Here is a 17,654-nt window from a genome sequence, read left to right as displayed (position 1 = left end):
CCGCAGAGCTAGGCGGCCATCAACGCGGTTGGACTACACCTCCCAGCAGCTCCCGCGGCGCTGAGCCGAGGCCGAGGCCGCGGGGCGGGAAGCAGCCGGAGAGCGGGCGGTGGGTCCGGGCGCCTGCGTGGCCCTGCCCGGGCGGCTCGGCTCGGCCTGGCGTGGCATGGTCCGGCCCGGCCCGGCCTGGCCGCGCTGCCGCCGCGACCCGGCGATGCCATGCTGAGACCCGAGATCTCCGCATCCTACCAGGAGGTACGAGGGGCCGGGGCAGGGCTAGCGGCCGGTGACCCGACGGAATGGGCCGGGGCAGCCCCTCTGGGCAGCAGTACCCTACCCAGGGCTTGCCGAGCGCTGTCGCTGTGGGCTCGGGGGGTGAGGGATGTGCTGTCCCCCGGCTGGTGCAGTCCCAGTGACTGCACCGGCACTCGCAGAAAGGCGGGTGCTCCGGGCACGCTCGTTGTCATGTTTTAGCCTTCAGCGTGGTTAAAACGACAGGCAGCGGCTCTCTAAGAGCATGAGCTGGGTACAGCGGCCGGTGGGCTCCCTCGATGGGGTTTCCATGGCCAGGAGGGCGTCTGTCGGGCGTGAGAAGCGCTTTGGTACCGGAGCTGTCGCACACGCCACTGAAGCCGCATTATCCTCCTGAGCCCGAGGCAGCCCGTGGTTTGCATATCAATGTACGGGCTCGTTCCTATCGCTCGTGCTAGGGATACGAGCTGTTGGTGCCAAGTTCCATAGCGATAGAGACTTGCAGCAGAGCGCTTTTGTTTGCATCTTGAAGGCGAAACGAGTGCAGATGTTTGCCTTCCTCTGCATGTGATGGGTGGTCTGGGGCTCTGTTTTAATATAGAATCATGGAATCCCAGAATAGTTTGGGTTGAAGTGACCCTAAAGCTCCTCCAGTTCCAACCCCTGCCACGGACAGGGACCCCTTCCACTAGAGCAGGTTGCTCCAAGCCCCTGTGTCCAACCTGGCCTTGAACACTGCCAGGGATGGGGCAGCCGCAGCTTCTCTGGGCACCCTGTGCCAGCGCCTCAGCACCCTCACAGGGAAGAACTTCTGCCTCAGATCTAACCTGAACTTGGCCTGTTTCAGTTTGAACCCATCACCCCTTGTTCTTTTTTTAATTTAGTAGTGTCTGTTTAGTTTCATCTTCCGGTCTTTGTGCGAGGCTAGAAGGCATTGGAAGGTGATGTATCAGTGGAGCAGCAAAAAACCTGTGTGGACAAGTTCTTTTATTTAAGAGTTTTATCCAGAAGGATGGTTTTATCCATGGTTATCAGGATGAAATTAACTCACGTAAGAGCTTGCATGTAGGGAAGGTACTTGAGAGGGTTAATGAAGTCACGGTGATGCCTAAAGTGTGGCTATGCATGCTACGCTTCTACCATGTGTATCAGCCAGGACTGACACTGCTCCATATGTTAGGGATTGTCCCAGATGCTATGCCGCGAGTCTAGATGCTGTGTAAGTGCAGTGGCTGTGTTTCCATCCCTTCTCCAGCATCTGGGCCAGTCTGTGATGCTCCTGTCCCTAGCAGGGATGCTCAAATGTCTGGAATTGCCTTTTCTGATCTTCTCTTTGTTCAGTGCTTTTCTATGTGCAGCCATGAAAAGGAGCTGCCAGGTCACAGGCAGGCTCCTGCTTTTGTTCCAGCTGTAAGTGCTGAGCCCAGAGGAATGCTGAACAAAGGTCTGTTCCATGCCCTTCCTGCTCTTGACATCCTATCATATGTGCATCCTATTGCAAGTTTAACTATCCTGCAAGTTTGTGTTCCTTCTGCGCCATGCTTCACCTCTTTGCCAAAAGTAGGATGTGGGAAGAGCTAGCCTGTGAGGGTGAGCACTGCTGGCATATACCAGCTTCACTGATGTTCTTTGCCTTGATGTGGGGATTCTGTCAAGTGTGAAGAACCTGTCATGCTGTGCTTCCTGTCGCTATGAGGTTGTAGCTGAGTGTGCCTGTGAGCTATTAGGTTTGTAGGTCTGTGCTGCTGTGTGCCTTATGGCATCTGTTTGCTTAGAACATGGTAGCTGAGCCAGGAGCAGCACTAGGCTCCTGGTGGCCTCAGCCGGTTTGTGCAACTTCTTGTCAAGTCAGGTGTTCAGTGTTGCAGTGGCATTAGTTGGTTTTAGAGGTCTTACACATCAGCTGAACCTCCTCACTGTGAATCAGGCAATGTTGGCACTCCTGCTTTTGACTAGCTTTCTTCCCCTGGCTTTATGTGCGAAAAGCTTATGAAACCATGTCTGCCCTGTGAAGAGAGATAAGAAACCATAGTTGCATGTTGGTTAGGGTTTTGGTTCGTTTCTAATGAATACTGAAAGGTTAGCTTTTCTGAGTTTTTGTTCTGTGTCTTGAAGAGGATAAGAGATGTGGCACATTGTGGTGTTTGAACAGGTGCTGGGATCTCCTTGTTGTCCTGAGCAGAACTCACTTATCCTCTACATACCCTCAGTTGATGAGGTGCCTGTGCATTGGGAACTGTGACTGAACCAGAGAGGTGATGGAGTCAGCTGAGAAACAGCAGTGACTTTATAACTGATGTTACAAACCTTTTGGATCAGCTGTGTGTAAGGGATTTGCATGAGTGTAATTTGAACTGCTTTGTTTGGTGATTCAGCCTAACCAGTACAGGAGGTTCAGGAATCATTCTTCTTGTGTCAGAATAGCTTATTTTGGGTCAGGTAAACAAATAGAACTGGTTTGTGTGTTTCTGCAGAAAGGAGCAGGATGTTAATTTTTCCTTACTTTTTTTACTTATCTCCATAAAATATCTCCTACTGGACCCTACTGAGTGTCCTGCAAGTGAGATGAGTTTAGCCTATTAGTTACCTGTTTGCTCCATGCTTCACACATGGGAAACCATGCCTTATTTATGTACAAAGCATTTAAAAACAACTGGGTAACTGCTTTCAACTTGCTTTGGATGGTGGAAATCAACACAGGAATCCAGCAGGAGGTGATGGAGACTTTACATCAGACTGCGAAGACGTAAAAGGAGTGGACTCTTTCCTAATAAGTGCAAATGATGGTTTGTTAATGGAATAATGATGGTTTCAATACTGAATTGAAGTTGGGTGAAATAAAAGCACTTCCTTATGGATACACGTGCGTTACTGTTGAGTAAGTTGGGGGTGTGAGATTTAATAGCAGTCGGTGTGGCTGCTGCATCAACTGTGCCCCCGTTTTCCTTGAAGTGGGAACAAAGCTAATCTTTCTTATCTAGTGATGTAGGTGATGCTGAGTCTAAATCCAAATCTAAACATCTTGGACAGTTACCGTGCAGCACATGATGTGGAAGGTTTGCCTTGCTGTAACTTGTTTGTCAGTCCCTGCCACAAAAGAGATTTGGAAAACATACAGGAGATACTTCATATATATATAAAGTCTAATGCTTCACGATCTCCTGTGGTGCCTCTCTGATGTGACAAGCCGCTGCATTTGACAGCAGCGTCTTGGCAGTTTGGGCCCAGAAATCTGAATAGCAAAACAAGAAAACATCTGGTTTTGGAAGGAGTGTAAGAACAGTTAGTTGCATAACCACTAATATTTAATAATATGTATAGTGAGCTCAACTAAGGACCAGAAATGTAGAGATGTTCGACTGTTGTCTTGTAATGACCCACTACCTGTGTGGCTGAGGCTGCATTTGAGTTGCTTGTCCTAATACCTGTCAAAATGCAACTCGCTCTTTTTGCATCTCTTTCCTAAGATGTGCTAATGCTTTGTGTGCTGGTATGTGCTGTGGTTTGTCTATGCCTAAAACTACATTGTTGAGTGATGAAGTTCCTGCTTATTTCAGAGGACATTGTCCTAATTTGGGGTTTAAAGTGAGCTGAAGCTGCCAGGGAAACAATTGCTTTGATCTTGAAAGAAATGGTGATGTTATTGGTGAAGTGGCAGGGTAGAAGTAGGTTAAATTTAATGTGCCGGTTCTCTTTTTGCAGCAAGTCACTTACGTTTTTAGCTGTAGGTCTATGTAAATGTGGCTCTAGTTCACAAGTGGAGCAGATGTTGGGTGCTCTTGAACTGGGGGCGTGTTCTTGTGTGTTTGGTTAGTTGGAGCCTCTTTTATTTGTACCATAGAAATTCCAGCAATTACGAGTTGAGAGCATGTTTGGAAATTGAACCACTGTTTTAACTACACAGCTGAGTGAAGATGTGGAGCGAGCGTCTGAAAACCCAACAGATGAGAGAGAAGGAGAGATGGAAGTGCATGAAGATGCCAGCTCTGTTATTCTACCAGGTGAGATCTACTGAGTCAGAAATTACCCATTTTAAGTGCCTGATAAGCTGCTTCTGTGTATGGATTTGGTTGTGGTTTGTTGTATTTATCTTTTTTATTGCACTTCTGAAAGCAAACAAGCCACTAAAATACTTATTTGGGGGAATAAACTGCTAAATTACTTATTTGTGGAATAAGCCCAGGAGCTTTCCAAAGATTGAGGTGAGAACACTTCTCCATCATGAACTGTGCTCAGTCAAAGAAGACTGAGCATATCTGGTTCTGAGCTAGCTCGGTAGGTCTTCTTCCTTTATGCTGTATCTTTCCTGAGTTGCAGTGGATTGCAAGTAGAGTCTGTGCCAGGTTCACGTGAGCAAGATGTGATATTGAACAGATGTGCTTTTACACAGATTTTAGTTAGACTGTTCAGACCTGCTTTGGAGGGTGAGGACAGTGCTAAGTGGGCTGATTGCAGCTCAGGTGTAGGCATTAAGATAAGGCAAGCTGAGGTGAGTATTGTCTAAATGCTTTACAGCTGCTCGAGACATACTTGTTTCCAAAGTGCAATTTTTTGCATATTAGTGTCCTAATTTCCTTGGCTGTGATCTCTTGGGAATGCATATGTGACTATGGTAAGAGGTTATGTGTTCAGTAGGATTTACTAAAAGGTTGGTGTTTGCTGTGGTAAAGAACGAACGCCAAACCATGCTATTACAGTTGAAGGGCAGAATGTGGCAGGGCCTGACTCATTAAATTACACTACACAGAAGAGGCAGCATAAAATATGCCTACTTATCTCCTTTTATATGTTTTAATGCTTACGGTCAAAACATGGTGTGTAAATCAGGAGCACATGAGCATTTTCCTTAAAAGTGTTGGCAAAAGAAACAGTGAATGCAAGGAGGATGGGGAAAGCAGTGTCTGTGTTGAAGTGAAACTAATGTGAAGATCTTCAGAGAATAAGCTTGGAGGGCAAGGAGACTGTGAAACTTCCTGTAGTACACACAGCTTATGGACTAGAGGGTAACAAATATCTAGTGACTTCTGTGGTCATAGCTGTGGGTATAGCACTGCAATATTAAATCTCTCTGTTGATGCATATACTGCATGTGTAAGAGTCACTTCAGACTGGGAGGGGGAAAAAGGAGTTACTTTTTCTAGGAGGAAAGATTGACTATCAACAGACTTTTTTTTTCCCCTTACGAACTTTGAACTTTGCTTCTGAGTTGTCCTTCTTGAAAACAACCCTTGTTTCCTGCCTGCCGTGTCCTGAAGCACAGTGCCAAATTCAGCTAGTGAAAAAGAGGCACAAGCTGTGGATGACTATAGCTCATGCTTGAGAAGGAAGCGTCTGTCTCATCATCAAAACCAGTAATAGTTGTAGGTTTTTTTTTTAAATCAAGCCAATTTTGAGGGTTACTTTCCTTGTGTGATTTATCTCTAAATTCATGCTTCACAAACTGAGCCCATGTATCTGTATTTTGAAGCCCTAATCCATATTCTGTTTGGTTCCAGATAGTGAACTGGGCACCACTGCCCCTTCTTTGCGTTTCAGCAAGACCTGCCTAAAGAATGTTTTTTCAGTAATTCTCCTGTTTATTTATCTGCTGCTCATGGCTGTAGCTGTGTTCCTTGTCTATCAAACCATCAGTGACTTCAGGGAGAAGCTCAAGCATCCAGTGATGTCTGTCTCTTACAAGGAAGTGTCCTTGTATGATGCACCTGGTAAGAGTGGTAACAAACTAAATGGGTTAAGTCGATGTTCACATTTATCTTAGATGGCTTTAAATGTTTGGTGTTGATTCTCCAGAGTGGTTCTAATGCTTTGACCCAGGTCTTTCACTTCCCTGTGTTTTTTAATCTCTGTTGTGTTGACTTTGCACTGAAATGTTAATATTGTATGGGAGATTTTGGGAGCTTTCATAGAATCGTAGAATGGCTTGGGTTGGAAAGGACCTTAAGATCATCCAGTTCCAACCCCCTGCCATGGGCAGGGACACCTCACACTAGACCAGGTTGCCCAAGGCTCTTTCTAGTGTGACCTTGAACACTGCCAGGGATAGAGCATTTACTGCTTCTTTGGGGTGGAGTGTTAGGCAACATTTCATAGATAAAAAGTGTTTGCAGACTCTAGAATTTGTCTTCTTTTAGAGAAAGGAGGTAATTCCTTATGGAAATAGTCCCAGACTTGTATTGTTCAAACAGGGTAGCACATAGGACGTGTATCATGACTTGGTGCTGCACTGGACAGTGAGATGCTGTTGACAGTAAAGAAGGTGAATTTCTCAAACCAACCCCAAAACAACCACAGTGCCACTTTCTGCTTCTGTTGTGCATTGTTTACAACTTGGTATTACGTCAGTAGGCAGTGCAAGTGGGATGTGACTGCAGGGAACAATGTTGGCATCAAAATGCAGTGTGGCATCAGAAAACTGGGTTGCAGCTCGCAGGAGGGATTACGCCACAGAAGCATTTGGGAATAATGCTATCTATTGTTATTATCTTTTTAAATTATCCAGTAACCATTCATAAATAGAGCTACTGTGGTAGCTACTGTGGTAGCAAGTGCAGCTCAAACAGTCGTAGGGCAGTTTCCAGCTTAAAAATTACATTCATTTGAAGTGATACCGCATTTTACATGTGTAATTGTGGCTGAAAGGTGTTTCGAGTTGTTGCCATATTCCTGTAGTTGTTTTTCTATATAGTCAGTTAGGCTCAGCTCTGTAAATAGATCCAGCATTCGGACCATGAGGATCTAACTGTAAGAGCAGGGTCGCCACCACTTCCCCTTTGGATTTTTCCTCATATGAGGTTTTCATACAGCAATGGGAAGCAAATGTCACTTAAGGCAATAGAGCAACATGCATATAAATCCAAAAAGTATTGTCAGGGGTCCCTGCCGGACAGGTCACCTCGGTTGGGTGGGTTAATCATCTAATACTTCAAATCACAGGGGTTTTTTGGTAGTTGGTCTAGATTATCTTCAGGCAAGCTTGTTTCCAATAATAAATGTGACATACGTGGTGTAAAAGGAGTTTTGGTTTTGGGCCTTGTGTTTTGCTAGCCTTCTACAGCTGAGGTGACTGAGGTTCTTAAAGTGTGCAGACTTTGGTCTGAAGTAGTAGGTTTATGGTATATATGAATGTTTTTCTTTCTCTCCCCAAACAGGTATTGCCTTTTATCCAGGCAAGGCTCAGCTGCTGAGCTGCAAGCATCATTACTATGATCACATTCCACCTCTGATCAATCCAGGTCAGCCAGGAGACATTGACTGCACCACTCGGAGAATCAACTACACAGATCCTTTTACTAATCAATCTATGGTAATAATAATAATACAATACAACAAAGCTCATTTGGGGGAGGGAGGGTGTTCTGCTCCTAATGATATTTGGAAGTAAAAATACTTACTGAGTGCTGCAAAAAATCCTTGCTTCTATTTCTTTTTTTTCAAGCCATCTGTCCTTTTGTTCTCAGAAATGTAAAAGACCCCAGTCAGTGTGTGTGTTATGGAACATCAGCTGTCAGTGGGGGTGTGCAGCATGAAAGCCTGAATGGGACAAAATAAGTCATTTTTCACAATGAAACTCTCGCTTCATTCCTCTCCTAAATGAACAGCCAAGCATGCTCCTTGATATAGTAAATCTGGCTTTGATTGAAAGCAGGAGCAGTTGTTCTCTTAAAGCGGGAGAGCTTATCTCTTTTTGTATGTTTGCTGGGAATTAGGCACTATTTTTGTCACATTTGGAAGAATTGTAACTGGGCACCAAGCGTTTCATTACACTGAAATGCCGTGAGCCAATAAAATGGGTACACTGAGTGACAGCCTGTCTTAAAGCGCCCTTAAAAATGCAGTCTAGCTTCTGTATAAATAAATGCTGAAAAAAATGAAGTCTTAAATATGCATTTCTAAATGAATTGCTCAGGTTTTTTTGAAGGCAACTAAGTGTGAACAAGCAAATTCTGTAGGTACCCATTTAGTCAGCTATTTCCTCTTCATGTTTTGCCTTTTGTTTAGTCACCGTTTCTTTCTTAAGGGAAGCGGCTCCTTAGTGTATGTGAAAGTAATACTCTAGGTGCAAGTCTAATTTCTGCCACTCACATGCTCTTTTTGCATGTTTTAGCAAATGAAGGACCTGCATTTTGTGCTGTGTGGTACATTCATGTAGGAGCTTGCTCATCCAATAAGCTCTAGTCCTGCAGAGGAATGGAGAGACACTGGAGGCAGAGACCTCTGAACCACATAGAGTCCTGTTCACACTGTCTTAAGTCCTTTTGCAAGCAACAGCTTGCTGTTTGATATGATGCCTGCACTACATTAAGTTGTATTTTGCCTGCCAGCATTTGTTGTTGTGGTTTTTTTTTCTTTTGGCAGCTTACTTGAGGTGCTGGGGGCTGCGAAACTGTTCCTCCATTTCACATCAGAAGCCTGATGTTCTTCTCAACACTAGACTCCACATTGACTTGTTTCATGTCAAGAGCTGAAAGTCTGTAGACTTTACTGCTCTAAACAGCTTGGATTGTCCTGCAGAATGCAGGTTCCACATGAATTCAAAGGACTCTGATACAAACTAAAGCTGATTTCTTAGGAAAACACTAAATGGTGATGTAAAGGCTTTATCCTTAAACTGAAAGGAGGGATCCAACTGGCATTCTTAAGTGTTGTAGTAGGGGCATACTTAGTAGCAGCCAAGAAAATCTCAATGTGTGTTAGATCTCTATACAGTATTAGTGACAGATGGCAAATTCATGAACAGGACATGAGGATTCCTTTGGTACTCTCACCACCTCTCTGTTTGCTTACAGAAGTATGCTTTGGTTGTTCAAGGCCCTCGTGATGTGAAGAAAAAGGAACTGGTGTTTTTGCAGTTTCATTTAAATGGAACAGACCAGGATTTTAGTGCCATTGACTACCTTCTGTTCTCTTCTTTCGAAGAGTTCATCAACAGGTATGTGAAGGGCTGAGCCTGTTAACTGCATTAAACTAGCTGCAACAAAACTAGTAAAAGCAGGGCCTTTTTAGCTCAAATCAGACAGAGATCAGATCCCTAGATGGATTTGTTGTGACTTCTCTGGAAGCTTGGCTGTATTGTTCTGCGTTACAAGGTTTTTGTAAGATTCTACAGAATGTGATAATTGCATAGGTGTGGTTTCAAATTTGCTTTTTATTGGTTTGGCATTGATGCCATTGGAGTGACAGATCCATCTTCTCATTTTAGCAGGAGTGGAATCATAGAATCATACAGTAGTTTGGGTTGGAAAGCAACTTAAGATCACCCAGTTCCAACCCGCTGCCATGGGCAGGGGCACCACACACTAAACGCTGTCACCCAAGGCTCTCCAAGTCTCACCACTTTCACAGGGGAGAACTTCTGCCTTAGATCTAACCTGAACTTGCCCTGTTTCAGTTTGAAGCCATCACCCCTTGTCCTGTCGCTGCAGTCCCTGATGAAGATTCCCTCTCCAGCATCCTTCTAGCCCCCTTCAGACACTGGAAGTTGCTCTGAGGTCTCCACTCAAATCCCGTCTTGACCTTTCTTGAAAGCCCCACACTTTTTACACGCTTTGTGAGAGTCAGTTTCATACTTGAATTTAAATTAAAGCAAAAATTAAATAGTTAAGGGCTGTTCTCTCTGTAATGCAGATTAAAAGCTAGTCAAGATCTTAGTCACAGTGAGACCTAATAGAAAGCCTTAACTTGGTAGTATTCAGATGGTCAGTGAAAAAGGGACAGGGAATAAAGGCCATAAGCAGAACAGAATCAGGTGAGGAGAGGAAGAGAACTAGCAGATTTTAATGTAAAAAAAGCGTTTTTGGAGTCTTGGACATGATGGTACTGGTGCGTTTCAGATGGAGCAAAGACTGGAAGTGTTCAGTCACAGTAGCTCTGGGTGGCCAGAAACCAATTATATGAATTTGCTTTTTACAAGGCATTCTTATTTCGGTGAAGGAGAGCTCTTAAGTCATTAAATACTTTCTATAACTGTACTAAACCACCTTATATAATGCTAATGTTCCAGGTATTTTAAGCATTGATGTTTTAGGGTGAAAAAATACCAGTTAAGAGTAGTGATGTAAAAGGTGCGACCTGTTCTTCTTGTGTTGTTTTTTCTCAGGTTTTGTGGCCTGTGCTGCAGTTAGTGGTATGTATGGCTAGATGCACAGCTCTTTCTATACTGCAGGATGCAAGCACTGAGACACAACCCCATGAAACACAGAACAGAAGGCACAGTTGTGTTGCATCTGGTTCTTGGCTCTTTGCAGAATGAGTCAGCTTGCCAAGACCCAGCTTGGTCTGTGCATACAACCAAGTCTTGGAAGCCCTGTTTCTGTGCTCATTGTATCAGTTTGCACCTAAGCCGTTTTAAAGAGCTGCTTCTTCCCAAGTTAAAACATGTACGTTCTATTTAAGCTGGCAGTATTTCTGCAAGCAAGCTGCAAGTCTGCATGCTGCTGTCCCAAACACCTGTGCCACATGTTCTGCACAGACAGGATGGACATGCAAAACAGCAGTAAGCAGTCCAGCAGAGTCCTAGCTTCAAGGCTGTGTTTATGCCAGTGTAGGTGAATTGGTAAGAGCTGCCTGTAAACTGCCTGGGAGAAGGAAATGGTGGTGCCTATTTGAGGATACATCCTTTGTGCCTGTTTGTAGCAAGCGTTAGGAATGTGAGTTGAAACTGGTTTTGAACTGACCCAGATAATGGTAAACTGAGCAAAGGTACGTAGGCCTTTAAACCTAGTGGTAAATGCTCTGTATGTCTAGGTGAAATGCAGTTAAGAGAACCAGTTGTGCACAGGAGGCCAGCAGGGTCTCTTTTATAGCATCCTTCAAATCTTGGTGCAAATTGTGTGGCTTGTCTTGCTCAGTATTGGATATTGCTGAGTGGCATCCCAGGGCAGGAGCTGGACAGGCGCAGGTCAGGTTGAAAGTTTGCCTTTACTCCTGACTCTGAATTGAAACCAGATGCATAAGTGGAATGTACTCATCCTGTCCAGCTTCTAGCAGAAGAGAAAAGTCTAAGATGCATGTAGGAGCTGTTGTGTGTCCTTCCATACTGCCTTGAAAACTTCAGTTACTGGTTACTGTTGACTACTTTTTCCAGAGCAGGTGTCTCACCCCCCGGTTATGTGAGAATATTCTTAGCACTGTGTCCAGCAATTCATGTAAAGTGCTATTAAAGATGCTGAGATACATGCTATAAAACTCCTGCGTTATCATCACGACAGCTTTTTGCCAGGGCTGCAAAGGACTTAGGTTGGGCTGGACAGGCAGACTGCTGTAAAATGTATGTGCAGGGATTCCATCATCTTAAATCACAATACAAACCCCCTTGAAACTGGTGAGAAGAGTCTTGCTGTACCTACACCACAGTGTGTGTAGACAATACTACATGCAGCTTGCTTTGCTTTATATAGCAATAATCACATGAGTGAAGGCTGCTGCAAGCATCAGCCATAAGCAGTAATAAAAACGGCATCTAGAGATTTGTATCTTTGTTTTCTGAAGCACAGCAAGCGATGAGGGCTCAAGTAAGGTCCAGTTGTTTCTGTCAAGGGTTTTATTGTCTTCTGTTAGAATTGGATGGACAGACTACAGTGAATCTGGCACTGCCTGCTAGTTTTGTTCTGGCCTTCACAGAACACCACTGAACTGTGTGCTATTGTTGGCCTGTGAGTTGGAGGGATATAGCCACTGGCTTCTTTCTTCTCCTTTCTGTTTTTAAGCCAGCAGCAGCTCTTGTCTTTACCATATTAATTGGAGGGAAGGAAATAATGAAACCCTAAAAAGTGTAGCTAAAAATACAAGTTCCTTTTCTGAACTGTCATTAGTATAATGCATGGGTTTAAGAGGAAAATTCTCTGAGCGCATTACTGACAAAACTATTGTTAGCACAGCCTGTAAAATAACTTGTGGTCATGTAAAATGGTGAATACCAGTCTGAACAGATCAGAGATTATTTAAGGGTTGAAACAAAGCTCCGTGTTCATGTCTGTGGTCTGGATTGCTGTGTGCAGAGAAATAAGTTACAATATAGAAGGGCCAAAACTTTTGGTCCTGTACCATCAGAACCTACATTAGACCCCATGGCTGGCTGAGGGCTTCTCAGCCTAGGGAAAAGCAAAGGCAATAAACACAAACTGGATTTGACTCGTCTGTGGGTTTAGCTCTTGCTGGTGCTTTGGAATCTGCTGGTGGGGTGTCCTAAGCTGCCTCTGGCTCCCGTGGGTTGGTCCATAGAGATCGGTGTGAGAAAGATGCACTGCAGCGCTACACCCCAGTCCAGAACTGGGATCGTGACTTCCACCTTTGGGACAGATCCCATCTGTCATGGTCTGATGTTACCGGTCCGCAATGGGCAGTGGTTACCAGGGAGCGTAGGCTGAGTGAGGCAGTGGCCTTGTGCATGTCCCTTTCCCTGCTGTGATGTGGGAATTCTGGCATGGTTTTGAGGTGCAGTTAATGCCCCAGGGAAGCCTGGTGCAGGGTATTCCGTTCATGTAAAGGATCATGTAAGAGAGAACTTACTGAATGCAACAAACAAACGTGCAGCCTCTGCAGGTTGTCTTTGGGGCAAAGGAGTAAAAAGAAGCTGCCTGGAGAATTGATCTTCAGGTTAAAGTGCCTATATCATGTTCATTTAATGTGTCTGGGGTTTAAGCTGTGTTATTTGCCCTCTGCTATCACTTATGCAAAGCTTTTGCCTCTCTTTTGACTCTGGCAGTGGTCTGGATTATGGGCACTCGCAAAGAGATCCCATCTGAGATCATTCCTCCACAGCTTCTCCTAAGATATTATTAATCTTTCTTTTTCAAGCCTACAATTACAGTTGAAGGCAAAGTATACTGCTGCTGTCTGCCTACCATTGAAGTTGTGGCTGTAACCTTCAACTCTGTGTTGTAACTTCCTGCCTCAATTTTCCATGTTGGTTTGGAAAGCTTTTCTAGGGTGCCGTATTGAGTCAGGCATTAGGCATATGACTGGCTGGCAGGGTGCTAATTCTGTATGTTCCCCTGAGTGGCAAAGCTTTGCCCTTCCTTCTGTCCCATCAGCTGCTGCTGTACCCATACACGTAGCCCAGGGGGAAGAAATCAGTGTCACATTAGATCTTCCTGTGTCATTGGTTTGCATGGTGAGGAGCAGTGGGCTTTCACTTTAGCTTTGCCCACGTCTTTCTTGTGGTGCCCTGCCATCCTGTTGGGATCACTAAACAAGCACCTAATGTTACAAAGATATAAAGACAGTGCTGACTTGGACAGTCACTCTTGGGATATCATCTGCCTTGATGGGCAAAGCATCTTAGTTTTTCTTTCCAGGAAGTCTTCTCCTTTCTGTTTGTATGCAGAATTTTTACTTCTCCTGTCTTTTTTCTTTTTCCTTAGTTTCTGGGATCAGGGTTCCGTTTGTTCCTGCAAACCAAGATGCCTTGTCTGCAAGGCAGCAATAGTGCACACTGATAAAAAGAATACATGCTGACGGGTATTCTGCTCGGGCTGAATAGTTGAACACGCACACGTTCATAGGAAGGCAAAATCTAGCAAAGCCATTGCTCTGCAGCCAGGCCTTCAAACACACAACTCAGAGATGTAAAAATCCAGTCAGTGCTAGGACAGGACAGATCTGTTCTCTGGGACAAGAGCTTGCTGCTTTAGCTCGGCTTTTCTTCATCTTTCCATCTTTTCCCTGAAAGACCAAAATGCTTTGATTTCCCAGCAGACCCAGTCATGCACCTGGTGAGACCCCACTTGTAGCACTGTGTGCAGTGCTGGTGTCCTCAGCATAAGAAGGACACGGAGCTGTTGGAGCAAGTCCAGAGGAGGCCACGAGGTTGCTCAGGGGCTGCAGCACTTCCCACATGGAGACAGGCTGAGAACGTTGAGGCTGTTCAGCCTGGAGAAGAGAAGCTGCGTGGAGACCTCAGAGCAGCTTCCAGTGTCCAAAGGGGGCTACAAGGATTCTGGAGAGGGACTCTTCATCAGGGGCTGCAGCGACAGGACAAGGGGTGATGGCTTCAAACTGAAACAGGGCAAGTTCAGGTTAGATCTAAGGCAGAAGCTCTTCCCTGTGAGGGTGCTGAGGCGCTGGCACAGGGTGCCCAGAGAAGCTGGGGCTGCCCCATCCCTGGCAGTGCTCAGGGCCAGGTTGGACACAGGGGCTTGGAGCAACCCGCTCGAGTGGAAGGTGTCCCTGCCCATGGGGAGGGGGTTGTAACTGGATGATCTTAAGGTTCTTTCCAGCCCAGACCTGTCTGTGATTCTATGACCTTCTGTCGTAGAAGCAAATTATACTCTTCACCTAGGAAGGTGGATTTACTCTGAGTCAAAGCCCTTTCCCGTGTCTTGAGCACGCTGATATATCTCTGCAGCCTGAAATCCATGTTTAGTAAAGCTCAACTCTGTGCTCTAATGGTTCATGACTCATTGCAGTGGTTTTCCCCTTCATTTCAAATGAAACCTTCTTGGAAAAGCAGCTGCAGGGCCAGTCTTATTTCATAGAGATGATGTGAAAGTGGCTGAAATCCCAGTGCTGAGGAGCTCCAAGTAAACAGCACGGGTCATTCACCGTGTCCTGTGCAGTTTATAGAGAAGGATGGAGACCAGATATGCCTTGGAGCTACCTCCTTGCCACTTGCAGCATGAGGGAAGCCTTAAAATGGCTTATGCTCACTGTATTTAAAAACAAGGCACGAAGCAATCCTGCTGTTCTGGGGCTACTGGGAAAACAGCCATGGTATTGCAAAAATAACACCAAAATAATGCGAATACACCAAATACAAATGTCAAAGTATTTTAAGTATGTCTGCATTGCCACCCATTCATTTGCATCCCAGAAATGGGAGGAAGCAGCCTGCCCTGCCTCTAGGCAATTCCTTCCACCTATTGCATTGGGGTGAGTTGTTCCTGGGGTCTTGGCTCTGCTCTTTGTCCCAGAGAATGAGCAGAATGAACCCCCCTATAAGGCAGAACAACCCCTGGGATGAGGCAGAACCCCATGGTGATGATAGGGCACGAGGTAACTCATGTTCTTCTGCAGTTAAGAACCCAAGTGCAGGTGCTGTCACTGATCACATCAGTGCTCACAGTGGTTTAGATATGCCGAGTTTTAGCAATTGGGTTTTGAACATGCTTTGAAGTGTCTGTAGGTCTGACATTCTCCTGCCTGCAGCAGGACCTCCCATGCTTGGCCAGTGAAGTAATGGTCTTTTTCCTTTAGTCCAGAAAAAGCAGAATTCATGAAGGACTGTGAAAGTTCATATTCCAGCTGGAAGTTTTCCGGAGGCTTTCGAACTTGGGTCAAGATGTCCTTGGTGAAAACAAAAGAAGAAGATGGCAGTGAGACTGTTGAATTCAAACAAGAGGTAAAAAAAACAACCCAGCCAACCACTCGGAAGGAGTGTTTTGGGACATCTTAGTTTGCTATGAACTAGTGACTGCAACGATTTCAATGCTAACTGGCCAACTGAACCAGTTCTTGGGGCAAACAGCAATGTGAGTTGGAGGAAGGGTGGGTTGGCCGGTTAAGTGAAGCATCAGGAGCTTGGGTTTTGTTTCACTGCATCCATTCCACCTTGCAGCAGGGAGCAGGTTTGGCTGTACAGTTACTTGCATCCTTAACACGGAGAGGTTCTGTAAAAGCCTCAATGTCTTGGTGTTTTTGGCTCTTGATGTGGCTTTGTGAAACACCTCAGGAAATAGGTGATGAGCTGTAGAAATACAGGGTAGAGCTGCAGCAAAGGGGTTGGACCAGAAAACAGAAGGTGGTAAAGCTCCTATGTGCTCTAAGAGTTACAGTGGTAAGTTACAGTGCTGAGAAATAGGAAAAGAGTTTGACCAAGAGGTGGAAGAAACATCTGTTCCCAAACTTTGGGAGCCCGCTGTTCCACATAGAGGAAGGCTAAACCAGAAGAGCAGTCTGCTCTTCTCACCTTCTTCCAAGCCTTTTCTGTTGCACAGCACTCATTGCACCGCTGCATCAGGTAACCTGCACCTTTGTTTCCTCTTTTCCCCTCTGCCCAGACCAGCGTGGTGAACTACATTGACCAGGGAACTAAACCCAGAAGCGATCAGCTGTTTTTTGTGGTATTCGAATGGAAAGATCCGTTCATACAGACTGTGCAAGATGTGAGTAACACTCTAAAGTCCCTTCTTGAACCGCTGTCTGAGTGTCCACGCTCATGGTTTATGTGTGCACAGGCCTCTGGGGCCTCATTCAGAGGAAGAGTGAGAGGTTACTGCTGAAATGTGAATTGAGGCTCTTTCTTATATCCAGTAATGCATGTTCTACAGAAGTCAGGACCATCTGATGCCATTCCTTGGCTTGAGGATACTCAGTGTTCTGTTTGCAGCTGGAGGTACATGTGGCTAAGGAAAAAGCATGTCTGTGTCTTACAGCAAAGGGTAGCTTCAGGTCAAGCCTGAACATTTTTGCTTAAAGAAGTGTGCTTGAATAAACTGATATAATGACTTTGACCAATTGACAAGCAAGAAACCTCGGCTTGCATCAGAACAACAGCAGCAGCCTGGTCTAGCGTGTATTTGTTACTAGAATGTGGTACTGAATGTGGTGTGTGTGCCTGAAGTACGTGAGCTACATCTTGTCCTGGTTTTGAGGGTGAGGTCAGATGCTTTGCCTTCCCCACAGAGAATGGCAAAGTGTGCAGAGGAAACCTGCTCAATACATTGTGTTTTAAATGGCCCCAGGTGTCAACTGTCAACCAGAGTCCATAACTGGATGACCTGGGTGGGAATCTTCAAGAACAGGACAGGTGATTCCCCCCCACTCCCCGCAAACCAACACTGAGGTGGCAGTGAGATGGCATCTTTATGGTGCAGTGAAATCCCTGAGAGGGCAGGCAGGAGTGAAAGAATACTGGTGATGATGTGTTTGGCTTTTGGCAGAAATCGTGTTCTGGTCAAGGCCCGCCCATCCATCCATCCATCCATCCATCCATCCATCCATCCATCCATCCATCCATCCATCCATCCATCCATCCATCCATCCATCCATCCATCCATCCATCCATCCATCCATCCATCCATCCATCCATCCATCCATCCATCCATCCATCCATCCATCCATCCATCCATCCATCCATCCATCCATCCATCCATCCATCCATCCATCCATCCATCCATCCATCCATCCATCCATCCATCCATCCATCCATCCATCCATCCATCCATCCATCCATCCATCCATCCATCCATCCATCCATCCATCCATCCATCCATCCATCCATCCATCCATCCATCCATCCATCCATCCATCCATCCATCCATCCATCCATCCATCCATCCATCCATCCATCCATCCATCCATCCATCCATCCATCCATCCATCCATCCATCCATCCATCCATCCATCCATCCATCCATCCATCCATCCATCCATCCATCCATCCATCCATCCATCCATCCATCCAT

At 45.4% G+C, this 17,654-nt stretch overlaps 1 protein-coding gene across 1 annotated transcript; it reads left to right on the top strand.

Annotated features, from left to right (window-relative positions):
* Nucleotides 1-178: 178 nt before the first annotated feature.
* Nucleotides 179-16,451, top strand: PACC1 (proton activated chloride channel 1; the record flags this gene model as incomplete). The annotated part of the gene is made up of 7 exons (XM_057426952.1): nt 179-255; nt 4,157-4,253; nt 5,748-5,957; nt 7,401-7,555; nt 9,039-9,181; nt 15,445-15,589; nt 16,248-16,451. Coding segments are annotated over exons 1-7 (990 nt in total), but the record flags the coding sequence as incomplete, so codon positions are not given.
* Nucleotides 16,452-17,654: the final 1,203 nt, after the last annotated feature.

This window comes from Pezoporus wallicus, unplaced genomic scaffold, assembly GCF_028554395.1.
Source record: "Pezoporus wallicus isolate ANWC-B61680 ecotype Strahan unplaced genomic scaffold, APGP_CSIRO_Pwel_v1 contig_14755, whole genome shotgun sequence".
NCBI lineage: Eukaryota > Metazoa > Chordata > Aves > Psittaciformes > Psittacidae > Pezoporus > Pezoporus wallicus.
The sequence above is the reverse complement of the archived record's forward strand: the minus strand, read 5'-3'. Positions and strand labels throughout refer to the sequence as shown.